At 43.5% G+C, this 17,750-nt stretch overlaps 1 protein-coding gene across 1 annotated transcript in view; it reads right to left on the bottom strand.

Annotated features, from left to right (window-relative positions):
* The window catches only part of MSH3 (mutS homolog 3), a 105,863-nt gene that overhangs the window by 32,370 nt on the left and 55,743 nt on the right, over positions 1-17,750 (bottom strand). The window contains exons 15-19 of the mRNA XM_058656187.1: positions 17,590-17,722; positions 15,885-16,072; positions 15,027-15,195; positions 10,376-10,440; positions 7,547-7,663 (exon numbers count right to left, since the gene is read on the bottom strand). Of these exons, the coding sequence (XP_058512170.1) occupies positions 7,547-7,663; positions 10,376-10,440; positions 15,027-15,195; positions 15,885-16,072; positions 17,590-17,722 (672 nt within the window). The remainder of the gene's footprint in view (positions 1-7,546; positions 7,664-10,375; positions 10,441-15,026; positions 15,196-15,884; positions 16,073-17,589; positions 17,723-17,750) is intronic.

The following is a 17,750-nucleotide window of genomic DNA, read 5'->3' as shown; positions in this document are numbered from 1 at the left end:
CCTGGGATAAACTTAATCACGGATGTCAAAGAGCTCTGCAATGTAAATTATAAAACAGTAAGGAAAGAAACAGGAGAAGACACACAAAAAAGGAAATATCTCCCATGTTAACAGATTGGAAAAATGAATACTTTGAAAACATTCACACTACTAATTCAAAAGCAATTTACAAAGTCAATGTGATCCCAATGAAAATCCAAGGAGGTCTGAAAAAAAATGACTAACATTGATACACAATTACACAAGCTTCTGAATAACTAATGCAATCCTAATCAATAAAAATTAAGTGGCAGGCTTTATTCACTTATTTGTTTAACCAGATCAGTGTTGGCACAGGAATGGATATGTGATAAGAAACCCCAGAAATGAACCCATGTGGCTATAACCGACTGATCACTGACAAGTGACCCAGAATCACTCCCTGGAGGAAGGACATTCTCTTTGACAGATGGTGTTAGGAAACCGGATCTCTGCATCCAGAAGTGTAGAACAAGACCCACCTTGCACCCTAAGACCTGAAACCATCAACTGACCAGAGGAAAACACGGGAGAAACTCTGCAAGACACTGGAATGGGCAAAGATTTCTTGGATAAGATCCCAGAAGCACAGACCATAAAGGCGAAAATAGGTCAGTGAGAGTCTATCAAGCCAAGAACTTTCCACACTGCAAAGGAATCACTCAACCTAGTGAAGAAGTGACTGACAGAATGTAAAAAAACATTTACAAACTATCGGATAAAAGATTAATATCCAGGATCTATATAGCTAAAAAAAATTCAGCAAAACAACCCGGTTAAGAAATGAGCCAAGAATATGAACAGACATTTATAAAAGGATGAAATACAATGGCCAACAGACACATGAAAAAGTGCTTATAATGGAGTACAAAAAAGGCGTAATGTAAATGGGAAAAATCTGAGATATACTGTTTACAGCTGTTTTCAACACTCCGTGGAAAACAGTGGTTTTTCTACTTACAACTTATTGAATTCTTTATTCAGTAAAGAGTTAAACTTATGATTATAAGGCAAATTGAAAGTATGTTATTGTAAAAATTACCAGAAAAATGAGAAAGGAACAGAGAGGGTAAGTGACAGGGACGGAGAGGGGGATGGGCAGGAAGTACCATTATGCTCTTAAAACTATTCATATGAAATGTGTTGCCTTTATAGATGTAAAAAATAAAGAAAAATTCTTTCTGTTCAACCGAATTATTTTTAAAGATTTATTTATTTTGAAAGAGTTAACAGACACAGAGAGACCTTCCAATAGCCAAAAATGGGCAAAACTTAAGCCAAGAACCAGTTTTATTTGGGCCATCTTCCACGGCTTCTCCCCGGCCGTTAGCAGCTGGAAGCAGAGCAGCTGGAACACAAACCTGTACCATATGGGATGTTGGCATTGCAGGTAGCAGTTTTATCTGCTATGTGACAATACACTGGCCCCTAAAACGTCTCTCTTGCTCTTTTCTTTAAATGTAGGCAATAATATCAAAAATTCTTTAAAGACTAGAAAATGAGTAATATAATGATAACTAAATCAAATCCAAAGAAAAGCTGCAGGAAAACGAACACCAATGACCACGCAGAAAACGTGTGTTATTTCTTTACAGTAGTTCTCAAGGTCGCTTTCATTCTCTAAATTTTACAAATGTAGTTCAAGAGAGACACAGCCACTACCCTAGGGCTGCGCAGTTATTGAACAGCACAGTTTAAATCCAGCTGGGCTCTTTGTACCCTCTCACTTTAGAGGGTCATTGGCCAGACTCTTGCTGACACCTGCACTATTGTACACACAGAAAGTGAGATAAGGTGTAACTTACATACTCGTTTAAGAGCGATCAAGAAAGAGAAACACTGGTACACTGAATGTGTCGCTCACAAATCATCCGCGGCCTGAGTGGGCAGCTGTGTGAAGATGACGGTTAAGATAAAACCATCCAAGTTCGAATTCCTGAACTTCAGTTCAGGTTCCTCTCCCAACACATCTCCTACTGATGAACACTCTGGGAAGAAGCACGTGACAGCTCAAGTGGCTGAGTTCCATCATCCCCACAGGCGTGAGGCCACGGCACTGAGCTCCGGCCTGCCCAGCCCCTGGTTGCTGCTACTGGCTTTTGCCCACTTTTTAAAGGTGGCAGTTAGCTCTCATTCTCTCTCTTTCTCCTCTCTCTCTCCTTCCCTCTCAAATAACTACGTACATTTCTCTATTGCAGTAGGTTCAGCAACGTTGACAGCTGTCTGTTACTTATCTTTACAGTGCTTCTGCCCTCGGGAAGGGCAGTCAGCTGAGCCACTACAACACTCAGTTATTTCTCTATAACACAATCTTTGCTTTCTAAAAACTGTTATTTCTGATACTATTAGAATAAAGCACTCCATGTAAATGGAATTCTCCAGATACTAGAAACCACATTTTAAGTATCCCACTCTCTTTCTGTGAGAACTATTTGTGTGAACTACTTGTGAACTGAAACATACACTCATATTTTATACTTCTTAGCCTGAATAGACAGAGCATATGAATATGTTTTTTCACTGAGCTTAAGTTCATCAAAATAAACGATGTGAATTGCACTGAGTTATGAGACATGTGACATGCCCCTGACTCTCCTGGGTGCCTGTGAGAGACCAAGCCTTATCACTCCTGGTCTGACTTCAATTTGAGATGTGACCACTTGTATGCAAGCATGAAATGAAAGATGATCAGAAACCTTAAACTTCATCCAAACACTTGGAGAAGGCTCAGCTGACCTGCTTTGTCTTCATCCGCTTGCTATGCTTTGCCATATTTCCAAGAGCCTATCCACACACAGAACAACTGTAAGCTAAAAAAAAGGCCAGTTTGCTAACAATTTCATACACTGGGTTTACAACATAACAATGAAACTTCATCACTTTGCTCCCAGTCAACACAATAACGAAACTATGGCTTCTTGGTTTAATTTCTAGTCAAAAGATACTATTGCGTCCCATAGCTGCTGGAATCACTAAAAAAGGCTATCAACAAATGCTGCTTCTTGATATTTGAGGTTAACAGAAATGGAGACACTTTTTATTTGCAAGTACATTTCTAAAATATTTGAACTGCTGTGGGTTGTTGGTCCAACAGTTACGATGGTTCCTGGAACACCTGTATCCCATGTTAAAATGTCCGGGTCTGAGTTTCAGGTCTACTTCCAATTCCAATTTCCTTTTTATCTGCACCCTGGGAAGCAGCAGGTGATGGCTCAAGAACCTGGACCTCTTACACCCAAGTACAAAACTAACTGTGGGTTCTTGGCTCTTGGCTTTGGCCTGGTCCAGCCCCAGCTGCTGTGGGCATTTAGAGAGAAACCATGGATAAAAGACCTCCCTCTGTCTCTTCTCACTGTCTTTTTGTTTCTCTCTCTCTTCACTCTCTCTTGCCTATCAAATAAGAAATTTTTAAAAAGCCTGAAATACTGAGTAATATCATTCCATTTTTAGACACTTTGCAATTTAGAAGATTATTCAATAATCACAGCCCATCTGCTAGAACAAAAAGGAGACACACATTGTGAGAAAAAAAAATTTCTTCTTTCATAGCAGTGTCAACAGCCTTCATTTTTTTAAAACCACATTTTAATGGCAAGTTATATGACTAATGTACAACAGTTAGTGCCTCAGTGGGAGACAGACGGGCTTGCACGGCGAGCTTTCAGCCCTCCCGTGTCGGGCTCACTGAGGTTAATCGCTCTTGCAGTGACCTCAGATTCAAGCCATCTGGCGCCTCCAGCGACAGCCAGCACAGCTACTGACACAGCTCGCACGTGCGCTCCAGCTGCAAGTGCTTTACAGAGATTTTTTTTTAGGGAATAAAAACTTGAACAATTTTTTTTTAAGTTTCAAAATGAGTATATGTACATTATGAAAACTTGTGAAGTCACATAATTTCAAGAGAAATTAAAATTTCTAGTGACCTCACCATTCAGAAATAATCAATAAACATTTTAAACCTATATACAAATGTTCTCCAATTTACAATGGTTTGAATTAGAATTTTTTAACTCTACAATGATGCAAAAGTAGTGCCCATGCAATACAAACTATGTTTTGACTTCTGATTTTTTTTTTTCAGCTAGCAATACATCTTATGACACTCCCATAGTGTCCAACTATAGGCTACTGTGAGTGTTCTGAGCATGTTTAAAGTAAGCTAAACTAAGCTACGATCTTTGAGAAGTGAGGTGAATGACATGTACTTCTAACTAATGACATTTTTAATGGGTCTATCAATACACAACTGATTGTGTGCCTGGTTATCTTCTGAGGAGAAAGTGTCTGTACACACACAGTTTCAGACAGGCATATTTCTCCAGAGGTATATATCCAATCGCATGTCTTTAATGCAGTAAGTATATAACAGTATAAAATACCAGAGTTCCTCTACTATGTGTTGCACGTATATCCACACGCAAAATCATTCCATGCTTTAACACTGCTTACATCCTTCTCCTCCCTGAATAACACAGCAGGAGCATCCCATTCTTCAGGAACTTTATATTCAACATCAGCGCTCTCTAGCCACTCTCAGCTACAGCACAGAGGAGGTACAATAAAGCACAGTGCTCCTGGTAAGTCCAACAGAGGGGACTCTTCAGCAGGCTGGCAAAATGAGAATACTAGGAGGGGAGTGAGGAAGAGGTACATTTCAAAGGGAAAGATGATAATCACGAATTAGATAAGGGATAAAGGGATAAAAGAGATGGAAACTCAAGAACAGCACGAACATACCTAGCCTGGGAAGAGCTGAAACTTCTGCAGCCTGGAACACCAACAGGGAGAACATAAGGCAGGTTTACTACGTCAAGTCCACTATGGAGAAAGGACATGGCACCGCCTCACCAAACCCTAGGACCCGTCCAGAATGTAGTCCTTGAAGCCCAAAAGGTGATTTTCGTCCCAGTTTTACATCACCAGTGCTAAACTAAGGAAAAGATTTTCATCCACTCTGCCTTTCAAATGAATATAATGAATCATTAACAAAAATGAAACACGACTCTGAGTCAAGACAATCTCCAAAAATTCACAGTAAGTTGGAACCTCTTACTGGCCTGGTGACGTGTCTCCTCTAGGCAAGCCATCACACACTCTCCTTGTGCATTCTCTGTTTTCAACTTGGCAAGTGCATTACTCTATGGAATAAAGCTCCTTAAGGACCTAGCTGAAGTTTTACTGTGTACGTTCTGACAGAGAGAATAACACATATTTTTTTAAGGATTTATTTATTTTTATTTCAAGGTAGCATTATAGAGAACAAGAAGGAGAGACAATAAGAGAGAGACCTTCCAACCACTGGCTGACTCACCAAATGGCTGCAATGGTCAGAGTTGCGCAGATCTAAGGCAGAAGCCAAGAGCTTCTTCAGGTCTCCCATCGGGGCGCAAGGACCCAAGTGCTTGGGTCATTCTCTACCTTCCCAGGTTATCAGCAGGGTGCTAGATTGGAAGTGGAGCTTCTGGGGCTCACATAGGAGGCTAGCACCATAGGCAGAGACTTAGCCTGTTAGATTACGTTGCTGGCTTCAGAATAGCACATTTGTGTGTAGAGCCATGCCTTGGAGTTACTGTGGACAAGCAGACAAAGAGCACACACCTGTAAGCTGGACAGGCTGGTTCAAACTCAGCTCGAACCTTCACTGTTGTGGCCATTGTTCACTTGTAAATCGGGGGTGATGGAATCCTTAACCTCACAGGGATGGTGTAAGGGATACTAACATGGTGAGTTTTTACACCAGTGATAGCTTGCTGCTGGATCCAACACACTCATGAAAATCAATCGGTAGGGCCCAGCACCGTGGCCTAGCAGCTAAAGTCCTCGCCTTGAACGCACCGGGATCCCATAGGGGCGCCGGTTCTAATCCTGGCAGCTCCACTTCCCATCCAGCTCCCTGCTTGTGGCCTGGGAAAACAGATGAGGACGGCCCAAAGCCTTGGGACCCTGCACACGTATGGGAGACCTGAAAGAAGTTCCTGGTTCCCAGCTTCGGATCGGTGCAGCACTGGCCGTTGCGGCTCACTTGGGGCTTGAATCATCAGATGGAAGATCTTCCTCTCTGTCTCTCCTCCTCTCTGTATATCTGACTTTGTAATAAAAATAAATAAATCTTTAAAAAAAAAAAAAAAAGAAAATCAATCTGTACGGGGAGCACTGTGCTGCATGTTAAGCAGCTGTTTGCAATGTCAGATGCTCAATTTGAGTCCCAACTGCTCCATTTCCGATTGAACCTGCATGCCTGGGAAGGCAACAAAAGATGACCCAAGTATTTGCATCTCTGACACCCAAGTCCACCATGATCTCCCATGTGGGAGATACAGATGGAACTTCAGGCTCCTGGCTTCATCCTGTGCCCCCTGCTCACCTCCCATTCATGCTAAATAAATACATCTTCAAAAAAAGATATGGAACTCAACTATGTACACCACTTTCCAACTGTAGTCCAACAGCAGCATGAAAAAGCCATGGCAGGAGTACTCAGAGCACAGCAATCAGAAAATTCTACAGATCCTGCCAGTAGATTATCACGCCAGGCCCTGAAATATATTTTTTAATTAACACTTTCTGTGGTGTGATAATGGCACTAAGATTATACAATAGGGTTCAATGTGACAGCCCAGTGGCTACATCCTGGCCATTTAAGCACAAATATTCCCTACGAGCACTGGTTTATGTCCTGGCTGCCCCACTTCCCATCCAGTTCCCTGCTTGTGGCCTGGGAAAGAAGTGGAGGAAGGCCCAAAGCCTTGGGACCATGTACCCATGTGGGAGACCTGGAGGAAGTTTCTGGCTCCTGGCTTCAGCTCAGCTCAGTTCTGGTCACTGCAGCTACTTGGGGAGTGATCCAGCAGATGGAAGATCTTTCTCTCTCTCTCCTCTCTGTAAAATAATCTGCCTTTCCAATAAAAATAAATAAATCTTTAAAAAAAATTATGTAACAGAGTGTTCTTGTTTTCAGAAGGTGTATAGTTCAGTATATAGAGTGAAACGTTGAGGTATCTATACCTCATTTCCAAATGGTTCAGGAAAAAATAATACAGGAGAGATGCAAAACTGCCAAACTGAAGTGTGGGTACACAGCGATCTCTTTGACTTTCCCAGAGACGTTTAATGCTTTCCAAGTAAAAAGTTGGGTAGGAATAACACAGAATGCTAAAAAAAAAAAGAAGAAAAATTATATAGAGATGACAAAAACAAAAGAACTAACCCATTTTGTCCAACTCTGAAAGAAATAGTAGGCCTTATATGAAAAAAGTAATTCTAAGGTAGAATTTCCAAAGGTGACTCCACTAAACATCATCAGTAACAAAATGTTAGTACAGCAACAATAAAACATACAAGGTCTCTCACCAAAGGCTAAGATGAGCTTACGTTTCAGTGGATTAAAAACAAAATCGGAGTGCATGTAAGTACTCAACGATTTCACAGTGGGTCACAAGCAGTAATCTCTACTTCTCTTTTTGAAGGAAAGATTTTCCGGTCTATTTGTCATAGCAAAAGTCAGTTCTATTTTTCATTGTAAACTCACTCTAGAAAACCAAGCCACTCGACATTGCAGTCCAGGGCAAGCTGCTCTCGGAGCTGATTCAGACGTCGGTAATGTTCGACAATAAAAGGAGAGTGGAAGCGACTCACAGCTTTTGTACTGGAAGAGGAGAAAAAACATACACAGGAAATCAAGGTTAGAAGAATTCAGCAACGCCAGCGCTTCAGAAAATTAAAGCAGCACTTATTATTCTCTGATGAACCTTGAAAGTAAACCACTATAGACAGAGAACATTCTTTCATGACATGTCCAAATTCCACTGACTCCAAACAATGTGAGTTTGGTCAGGAAGCTTTTAAGATATCTTAAAAATTATATCCACATGGCAAAGTCAAAAGTTTAGCTTTTTATTTCAAAAGTAAAATGTTTTTCTCTTTAGATTATTCTAAATGGAAATGCATCCTTAAAGAAAAAAAAAAAAAAAAGACCAAGATCAGAAGCAAATCTGGCAAGTCAGGCAGCATAGCAAAGCGAGGAAAGGTACCCTGGTGAAGGCGTCTCAGTGTGCACCCTACACAGTGCTGTGTGGCTGCAGTGCATCAGGAAAACGACAAACGGAAAGCATGGTAACCTACAGCAATGCATCTCACACACGAGCCAATCAGATCAAAGACAATGTCAGGACCTGACTGTTGAGCCCTGGTGGCCCTGGTGAGGAAGAAATGAAAGAGGGCTTCAGAAAGCACATAGCGACATGCAATCAGAAGGTTCATCCATCTTAACACACACACACAAATTTTGAAGCCAACATGCAGTATTTCCATATGCATTTTTTTCCATGGACTCTGTGATGACCCCTGGCTCAGCACCTTGTCTAGGCTGAGGAACCTGCCCTCTTCATCAACAGACCACAGAGCTTGCCGGAAGGTCAAGGTACCAGTAAGAGAAGTGTGTGTGGGGGCCTCTTGCCAGAAGGTCAAGGTATGAGAGAAGTAGGGGGTGTCTCGCCTGACTTGTTCTCTGCATGATTCCTGAGCAGAAGGAAGGGACCTTCTCTAAAGGCCAGCCTTCCTGCCGTGTTCAGCATGGACGGGTGCGGGCACCCAGCACCCGGCATAGGGCCCTGTAGTCAGCACTCACTCACACCAGCAGTGGGCTGGTGGTGGCATGGGTGATGCCTACTGCTGGTGATGCTGCAAGATGAGGCTGGGGAGGTCTCCGGTCCCTCTCTGCCCCCTCACTGTGGTAACACACCGTCACAATCACCGTCAGCTGAGCAGACTCTGCCTTAGGTTGAAGCCTTTGGCACTCAAACTCTGAACAAAGAGGGTCTAACCTAGCCTGTGAGGACCACCAGGGCCACATAACAGACTCAAGGTTACACTTTTCCCCAACCTGTCCTGGTCACTCATTCCATTTACATAATGTTCAGAGTTTAAAAGATGCTAGCACTGATTTATGCCTGGCTTACTGCTTTTAAATTATGTAATAGACACTTCTATGCGAAAAAAGGTATTATGACTTTCTTCTCTGAAAAAACCCACTTACCAAGACATTTCAGCTACTTTTGTAGATGGATTAAAATGATATTTTAGAAATCTCTCTCCATAAGGTGTATTTCTACTCACTAGTTATAGCACAGGACAAAAGTAGAGAAAGGCAAGAGTGCCTGAAAAGAAAAAGAAGGCAACATTCCCTAAAATAAAAAATCCTCCCTCTCAAATCCAGCTCCTGGCAGCAAAGAAAGAACAGCACTAGAGTATAGAACCCGGGCTCAGACCATCGGTATCTGCTGCTGTGCAAAATGTAACAGTCTTCCTCTTTAGTTAAGATAAGGCATCAATAACCATCCACACCTCATGTCAAAATTTGCCTTCACCATCAAGCTTGAGTTCTGTCCCCAGCTCCTGGATGCTCTTGCACCATCTCAGGCCAGTGTTACTGTCCCATCCTAGCAGGCAGGCCTCCGAAGGCCCCCTCCCAGGCTGGCCGTTCCTGCTCCGAGGTCCCCCTGAGACCAGTGCCCAACCCTGGGAAAAGGCCAAGCATCAGGGTGCTTCCCTCATCTTTCTGATGGATGTGTTTTTATGACTCAGGCTCCAGCTCACAAAAGGCAGCTGTAGAGCCCGTCTGTAACCAGCTGCCAGGAATGGCATTAGGATAAGGATGCTGGAGTGCACTGGGGTGGAAAGGTGGAAAGCGATATCCCGGCTTCTGGGGAGCAGCGGTGGCAGGGCACTCACAGACACTCAAGCCACCAGTGTGTAAGAACTCAGGGGCTCTCTTCTCCCCGTGTGCACTCCGAATCACAACAGCAGCAATTTACAAAGCAAGAAGACAGCTGTATAAAGATACCTTTTTAAAAAACAACTAGAAATCAGTGACAAAAATAGTTCCACAATTATCACCTTGATGAAATTAAAAAATTGCAGCTTGCATCAGTCCAGTAACATATAGTCGTACACATGTCATTATAATCCATGTTTTAAGAAAAAATTTATGGGCCCAGCGGCGTGGCCTAGTGGCTAAAGTCCTCGCCTTGAACGCCCTGGGATCCCATATGGGTGCCGGTTCTAATCCCGGCAGCTCCACTTCCCATCCAGCTCCCTGCTTGTGGCCTGGGAAAGCAGCTGAGGACGGCCCAAGGCTTTGTGACCCTGCACCCGTATGGGAGACCTGGAAGAGGTTCCAGGTTCCCGGCTTCGGATCGGCGCAGCACTGGCCGTTGCGGCTCACTTGGGGAGTGAATCATCGGACAGAGGATCTTCCTCTCTGTCTCTCCTCCTCTCTGTATATCTGACTTTGTAATAAAAATAAAATCTTTAAAAAAAAAATTCCACTTAAAAAAAAAAATTTATTTTTTAAGCCTACCTTCCAACCTTTATCCAGTCAGTTGGTATACAAGATACAGAAGAATTCTTTATCTCAATCATAAACTGAAATAAATAAAAACGTACAGTTAGACATCTAAATCACAAGCCAACATATTTTAAAAGCTTTCTCAAAATTGTGACACAACAGTTTAGAAAATATTGTTTTAAGCATGCAAAATAAATCCAGTACAGTCCTTGGGAAACTTTATATACATCAACATATCAAATGTTATTAATTATGATTGTGACACCTGGGAAAGAGTACAATTTGTATTACGTAAAAAGTTTGTAATAAAGAATATAACTTCAGTTCTTATTATAACATGCATACTACAGATGGTGATTTTGCAGCAGTAATTTCTTTATTAGTACCCATTTATTTTTAAACTCAGATAGACTGAGTTCATTAGTATATAAAATGTTAAAATAGTTGGTTATTAGGTGTTACGCCAGTCAGAGCTACAGTTCCTTCTCTGCTGTGAACGGAAGAGAATATTCTTAGCAACAGTTTTTACCTGAGGAACCTAACTCCTCTGAAATGATCTTCATAAAGGAAATATCGACTTCCTAAGACAGGAAGACATTTCTTTGCAGCTAGGAGTCTGTCCGAGTTTCCGCTGCTGCGAGCCGTGTCTCAGCAGACTCAGCGTGTTCCCGAGCAGCTCCTGGGACACGGCCAGAGCAGGAGCCCTCAGCAGCGCTACCACCTCTCACTCCTGTGGAACACCCAGAGCTGCATTCTCACAATTTGTTTTCATTTTTTCATTTTTTATGATATAGTTCCATAGGCTCAGGGATTTCTTCTCTCTCCCTCCCCATCCCCTGTCCCACTGATTTCCCCAATGTTAGTATTTCCATCAATGTTTAAAGTTTAACCTGCACAGAATGAAAATCAGAGACTCTACGGGACCACTAATTTTGAGATGGCTTCAGGGACGTTTTCCATATTTATCAGTTTTATATAACATGCACTTAATTTGAGGTATTTATAATATTACTATTATTAAGTTATCTACCTGGTTCTTAAGCTTAGTTTTCCTTCCATAAAAACACCATAGTTTTTACATTAATTATAAGACAAATTAATGGCTAATTTTGAGAAGTTTCATCTTAGCAAAGATCTTTAAAGTTCTATCTTATATAAAAAGGAACCAAAAGTTTTAAATCTGCTCACCCATTATACAGCTAAAGAGTTAGAGTCCAAAAAAGTCACTTTGACTACAAAAAAGTAATTGAAAAAATCCCCACGAAGTAACATTGATGGGAAATGTAAAACCTGGCCTGGCCTGGGCAGCTCCCAGCCTTGGTTCTTGTGCTCACCTGCACGGACTGCATCCTGACTGAGGAGTTCCCCAAACTACTCTATTAGCTCTCCTCCCAGTAGCAGATCTCACACACACCGATGGGTCCTTGGTCCGGCCTGACTTAGTCCACCCCATGTCCTGGCAAGAATAGTGGCCCTGCCCAACCAGCCCATATCCATTCTGATTTTTACTGTTGGATGCTACAGCCCAGCCACACCTGGTCCATGCTAACTTCAGTTCTTGCATGGTTCATCAGGTACTGAGACCTAGCCCAGCCTACCCTACACCCACCCTGGCTCTCAAAAGTACCAACAGGTGCTGAAGTCCAGCCCAGTCTGGCACAACCTAGAATCAGTCCACACCTATGCCGAGGGACACTGCAGTCATGTCCAGCTCAGACTGCCACCCTATTCTGGCTTTCGTACTTACCAGTGAGAGCCACAACTCAGCCCGAGTATCCCCTTAGCTCCCCAACCAGACCTGTTCCCAGACACAGATCTTGCACACACCAGCGGTTGCTTGGCCTAGCCCATACCCCGTCTTGGCCTTGGCCATCAGAGGTCGCAGCCTGGTGTGTCCTGGCCCGCCCTGAGTCCCAATGCTTGTTAGTGGATGCTATAGCCCAGCCCTGCCCAGTCTGCTCCCATCCCTGGCTCATGCAAACCGGTGGGCATGATAGCCTAGCCCAGCATGACCCGCACTCCAGCCTGGCTCCTGCACGTGCCAGTGGGCTAAGGTTGGCCCATCCCTGCCAGGTCCACCCCTCTCCAGAACCACCCTACCAACCTGCCAATGGGTGGATCTTCCTGGCCCAGCCTGACCAACACCCAGGCCTAAATCACGTGTTCACTAGTGGGAGCTACAGTCCACCAGGGCAGTTTCCAAAGTTCCCCCACCAGGCTCACTCCCAGACCCAGATCTCACATGTACCAGTGACTGCTAGGCCTTTACCTGGCATAGTCTGCCCCATACCCTATTCTTCAGTGCGCCTGCAGGTGCTGCAGACTGAACTAGCCTGGCCTGTTTTCAACCCCAGTACTCATGAGTGTCACAGGGTACCACGGTCATGCCTAGCTCTTAAGCAAAACAGTGCAAACTGCAGTTCCATGGGGGTGGGCCCACATATTCCCTACAGTATGTGCCCCAAGACCTGGTTCTCTCGCATGCTGGTAAGTGTCATGGCCCAGCCTAATGTGACCCATCCTCTGTTCAGACACTGGTGGGTACTGTAACCTAGTCCTGCCAAGCAGACCCCTAGTCCTAGCTTTTATATGCACTGGTGGGTAGTAGTTGGTGGTAGTCAATGTTAACTAGCCCAACTCAGGTCTCCCACATGGGCGGGTGCACCAGTCTCACCCAGAGAGGTCCTCCAGCTTAACCTCTCCAAACCACTCAGTCTCAGCCCCCTCGCTTATCTGCAAATAAAGTGGTCCTGTTGGTGGAAATCCCCAGAAGTAATTTCTCACCTGTAACACACTCCCTCAGCAGTCCTCCCTCCCACACATCCCCGTACTTCCTTTTCTGAGCAATCCCTAGTCCCCAGGAGCACATGGTTCCCTAGGCTGGTCTTTCCAAGCCCAGTCTTCTGGTGGGTGACATGCTGGCCTGGAGCTTTGCCTGCCCACCAGAGACCCAAGATCACTGACAGGTTCCCAGTCCTGGTTTTCTGGACCCAAGATCACTGACAGGTTCTCGTCTTGGTCTTCTGGCAGGTGAGCAGGTCTGGAACCTTACCCCTCCACTCATCTGGGACACAAATGCAAGTACAGGATCCCAGAGATGCCCATGGGCACACCATGCTAGCTTAGGGCCTTTCCCTCCCCCTCCCCACATGCCATTGGGACCTGATTTAGGCCTGCTCCAACAGCACCCAGCTTGAGTTCCCTGACCGCAGATCTCATGAAAGTGAGCAAAGCCGCTGCTGGCCCGGGCTCCACAGAGGCGAAAGCCGGGGAAGACTCCAGCCCTTCCTGTCTCTTCCATACTGGCTGTAGGCTATGACAATTTCTCTCTAGCTATTCTTTTTTCAAGCCTTGTAAGAAGGAATGGGTAAGACTTTTGTTTACAGATTTCATTGTTAAAGAAAAGGAAACCAACAAGTACTTTGGAAATCTTAGAAAGTTGTCATGGCAACTTTCCCTGCTCCACTCTTGTTGACTTTGTTCTTAGGTGTTCATGCGAGAAGTCTGCCTTGATTTGCTCCAGCAATCTCCTGAATGCTTCTCACAGGACCCAATTCTGCCTTGGATCTGCTTACTCAAAACACAGCCTGTGGTAATCACCGGGCTGCCATCAATGCCACTCTGCTGAAGTTAATTCCCTCCAGAAGCTGCCTTCTGCTGTCTCCGGCACTGCATGCTTCTGCAACGCCCTTTCTCTTCCTTTGCTTCTCTTAAGAATTTTCTTCTTTTTATTTAAAAAGTTCAACAGAGAATGTTTCTCACATTTTAAACACACGAAACAGCTATCTGGAGATGCCACATGCTCAGTAAAACTTTCTAATAGTTTTTCCCACTACCTTGTTCATTTTCCTTTAGGAATAATAAAACTTAACAATGACACCCAGATCAAAGTATTGTCCCATTCTGTATGTAATTCAAGATTATGGGATAGTTTATCTATCTATCTATCTTCTATGTATCTATCTAATGTGATAGACTGCCACAGAGGCAGTGGACAATTTATAAGATCACGAATAAAATGTTTGTCCAGTGGAAACCATGCACAAATTTCCCATTTAACAAAGTAGAGTTTGTCACATTCCCAGCCTGGGATGTCTGGCTGGGATGTCCGTGTGTTAAATCCTACAGAGTCAGAATTGCTCAGACAGCGAACTTCTCCCATGCAGTTCTTAACCAGAGGGTCACGCCAGGCCCTGAGCACACGCTCCCACTGCACAGCACAGCACCGGAATTCTGGGGCAGGCTCACTGTGCGCACACTGTGGGTATGGTTCTGTGTGGCGTTCGGGGTTTTGTAGCAGTCATACTCCTAAATGGATCAAGCACTGAGCCATCAGGGGATGGTGGCTTTGCAACATGTCATTCTCTGCTCAGTCTGGGATCAAGGGTCAACTTCTCTCTCCTGGGTTCAGAACAAATGAACCCTCTCACAATGACAACAGATAACATCCATCCATACCCCAGGCTGCAGGACTCCACAGAGACTAATAAAACATCATCTACGTAATTCCAGTTCTATCAGAATTTACTGCAGCATATTTCCAAGGAACAAACAGAAACTGGAGTGGGGGGGGTACTTACGTTCCATCTTCATTTATTTACATTCTACTGCAGCTTTCCACTCAAGGAAAACTCAAGGAAAACAAAAGCATGCTTCACATTACCTCCTGCCCTGACACTGTCACATACTGTGCGGAAGGATTTTTCAGTATTTTTCGGATGTCTTGCAAATGTATTTGGATCTTCTCTGTAACTTCTTGAATTTCATCCTTCCTCTTTTTTATTAAAGGGAAGTCAGAGAGGTCGTTGAATAATTCAGTTTTATCTCCAATCCTAAAATATGAACACACATATATTGAAGCACATGCGTTAGGCCAGTTATCAATGATTTTTATCACATGATGAAAGATCAAAGGGCCGGAAGTCAGGAAAATGTGGTTCTCACATCAGCTCTACCACTAAACACTTCTGGGTACATTTCTGAACTCTATGGGACGGACAGACAGCTGACTCCACCGCCATTCTCATTTTGCCCATAATTCTCATAGTGAAAGCAAGGGATAAACTTACATTATTTGTCATGTGCTTGTTCCAAAAACAAAGACAAACGTACATGCCAAATCCTCTGTCTTCTGGACAGAGCTCTCTGTGACCTGCACCGTGTATCAACCACCCTTTCAACGACAAGTGCATCTGCAGATTCTCAACGCAAGGCAGCCCATCCCCAGACATCAAGTGAGTCAGCAGCTGCTGCTACTGGGCTTTCTCCTCTCAGCACCTAATACCTGGGCCAGTGCCACATCTGTCTGACTTGGTGAACTGCCTAAATTTGCACAGCTTTCACATCAACTCTGGCTTGCACATAAAGCTTTTAGTATCTAACGACATTTCTAATTGCATACAGACTCATGTAACTTAGACCCTGACTCTAGCCATGATGATGAACTCTTGCCATGTTCAAAGGCAAGTGCACTGGATTGCATTCACTGCTGGCAAGGCAGAGCTGAGGGTCTGGCCCTTACTTGGCAGCATGCTCGTTAAGGATGTGCAGGTACCATTCCGCTGGGCTGAGGAGCTCAGGGATGTCTAGAGCACACGTCCGCAGCAGGTCCGACTGCACTTGGGCACTCACGGCAGGTGTCAGCGCTTGCAGTTCTGACTTCAGCTGACACAGAGCTTTGACAATCAAGAAGAATTCTTGAGTGGAACACTGAAAAAAAGAGCCATTTTAAACTAACCAGCGTAAGGTACAGGAAAATGTTGTTCTGTAATCTTATTCAAGTTATAACCAGAAGAAAGGAAAATTTATTAGCTGAAATTAAACAAATTACGGGTATTTTCTGAGCTCAAACATTGTACAACACTCTAAAGATATAAAGAAAATAATTTAAGGCAGAGATAATAGAGCCAGTGTTTATTTGCAATTTTTCACTTCAAAATATTTTGAATTTACAATATGAAAAAGCAGTAAGCAATATAAAAAAATGTGAAGGATAATTCAAGAAATAGCTGCGAGACACACAAGAGATAAAGAAAAACTACTTCCCAGACCGAATGGACTCCTCTGTGGCATAGCAGGTTTAGTCACAGCCTGACACCAGCACCCCAAAAAGGTGCCCTTTTGAGTCCCAGTCGCTCCACTTCCAACTCAGCTCCTTGCTAGTGTGTCTGGCACAGTAGCAAAGGATGGCCCAATGCCTGGGCCCTGCCACCCCTGTGGAAGATCCACATGGAGTTCCCGGTTCCTGAATTTTTTTTAGCCCAGCACTGGCCAAACATCTTCCAACAGATGGAAGGTCTCTCTCTGTCATTTTGCCTTTCAAATAAATAAATCTGCTTATTTTTGAAATGGGCTCTTACAATTCAACTCAAAAAAGATGAATGATCCAAATAATAAGTTAGATGAACAAAAACACAAAAAATGTTCAGTGAGCAATAAATAGGTTCACATATAACTGAAGATAAAGTAAGACGGCGGGCTAAACACACACGACTCTGACTCTCTGCTGACACTACAGTCAGATTTTTAACAAGGCACAAAACCACAGAATACCCAGGAGAGAAGACAACAGCAGCAACAGGTGACATTCTTCCTTTAAGTGTAGAAGACTCTTCTTGCTACTGCTGTGCTTCAAACTATTAAACCTCTGGGATAAAGTTAAAATAATGCTTTTTAGTCATTTTCAATACCTGAACTCTACTGTATATTAGTAACCTCACAAACATCACACAGCAGATTTTTTGCGTTGTTAAGTCAAGTAAGAAGCTGTTTTAGGTAAAAGAATCTCTTCTTTCAAGTAACAAATGGAAGTCCCCATTTTGATAACAGTCTGATTTTGGGGGCTGAAATGGAATATTCTGGAGTACAACAGAGGGGCCCAGACATCCCAGGGCAGCACTATAACGTATCCACAGAAAAACCAAAGCTAAAAATAATATGTATTTTGCACAAACTTTTGAAAGCCCTTCATATTGGAATGGTTGACAGAAGTTGGGAAACTTTACTTTTTTACAACAGAAGAACTGGAATAACCCTTACTTGGGCAAGCAAAATTTCTGTAAATCTTACCATCCCTCATGCTATTTGTAAGGTCTTACCTCAAAACAAAACAAAAAAACTCAAGCCAGTTAACAACAGAGCTCCGAGCTGCTTTTCTTTTAAGAGCAGGTGCCCTCAAATTAAGGGACATGATGAGCTTCAGTAGATCTGATTTATGCCGCACTCACCTTTTTGTGGTAAATACTACCAAGTCCTCTCTCGAGGTCAGGCAATTTATGCAGGTTGCTTTCTATGTGCTCAAACACACTGGATTCTGAATGGAGAACTTCAGATACAGCATCGAGCCGGGCGTTGATGTCCCTGTGAGAGGAGAACAGCAGTTATCACC

Source organism: Ochotona princeps, chromosome 28, assembly GCF_030435755.1.
Source record: "Ochotona princeps isolate mOchPri1 chromosome 28, mOchPri1.hap1, whole genome shotgun sequence".
In the NCBI taxonomy this organism is placed as follows: Eukaryota; Metazoa; Chordata; class Mammalia; order Lagomorpha; family Ochotonidae; genus Ochotona; species Ochotona princeps.
This window is presented reverse-complemented; position numbering and strand designations above follow the sequence as displayed.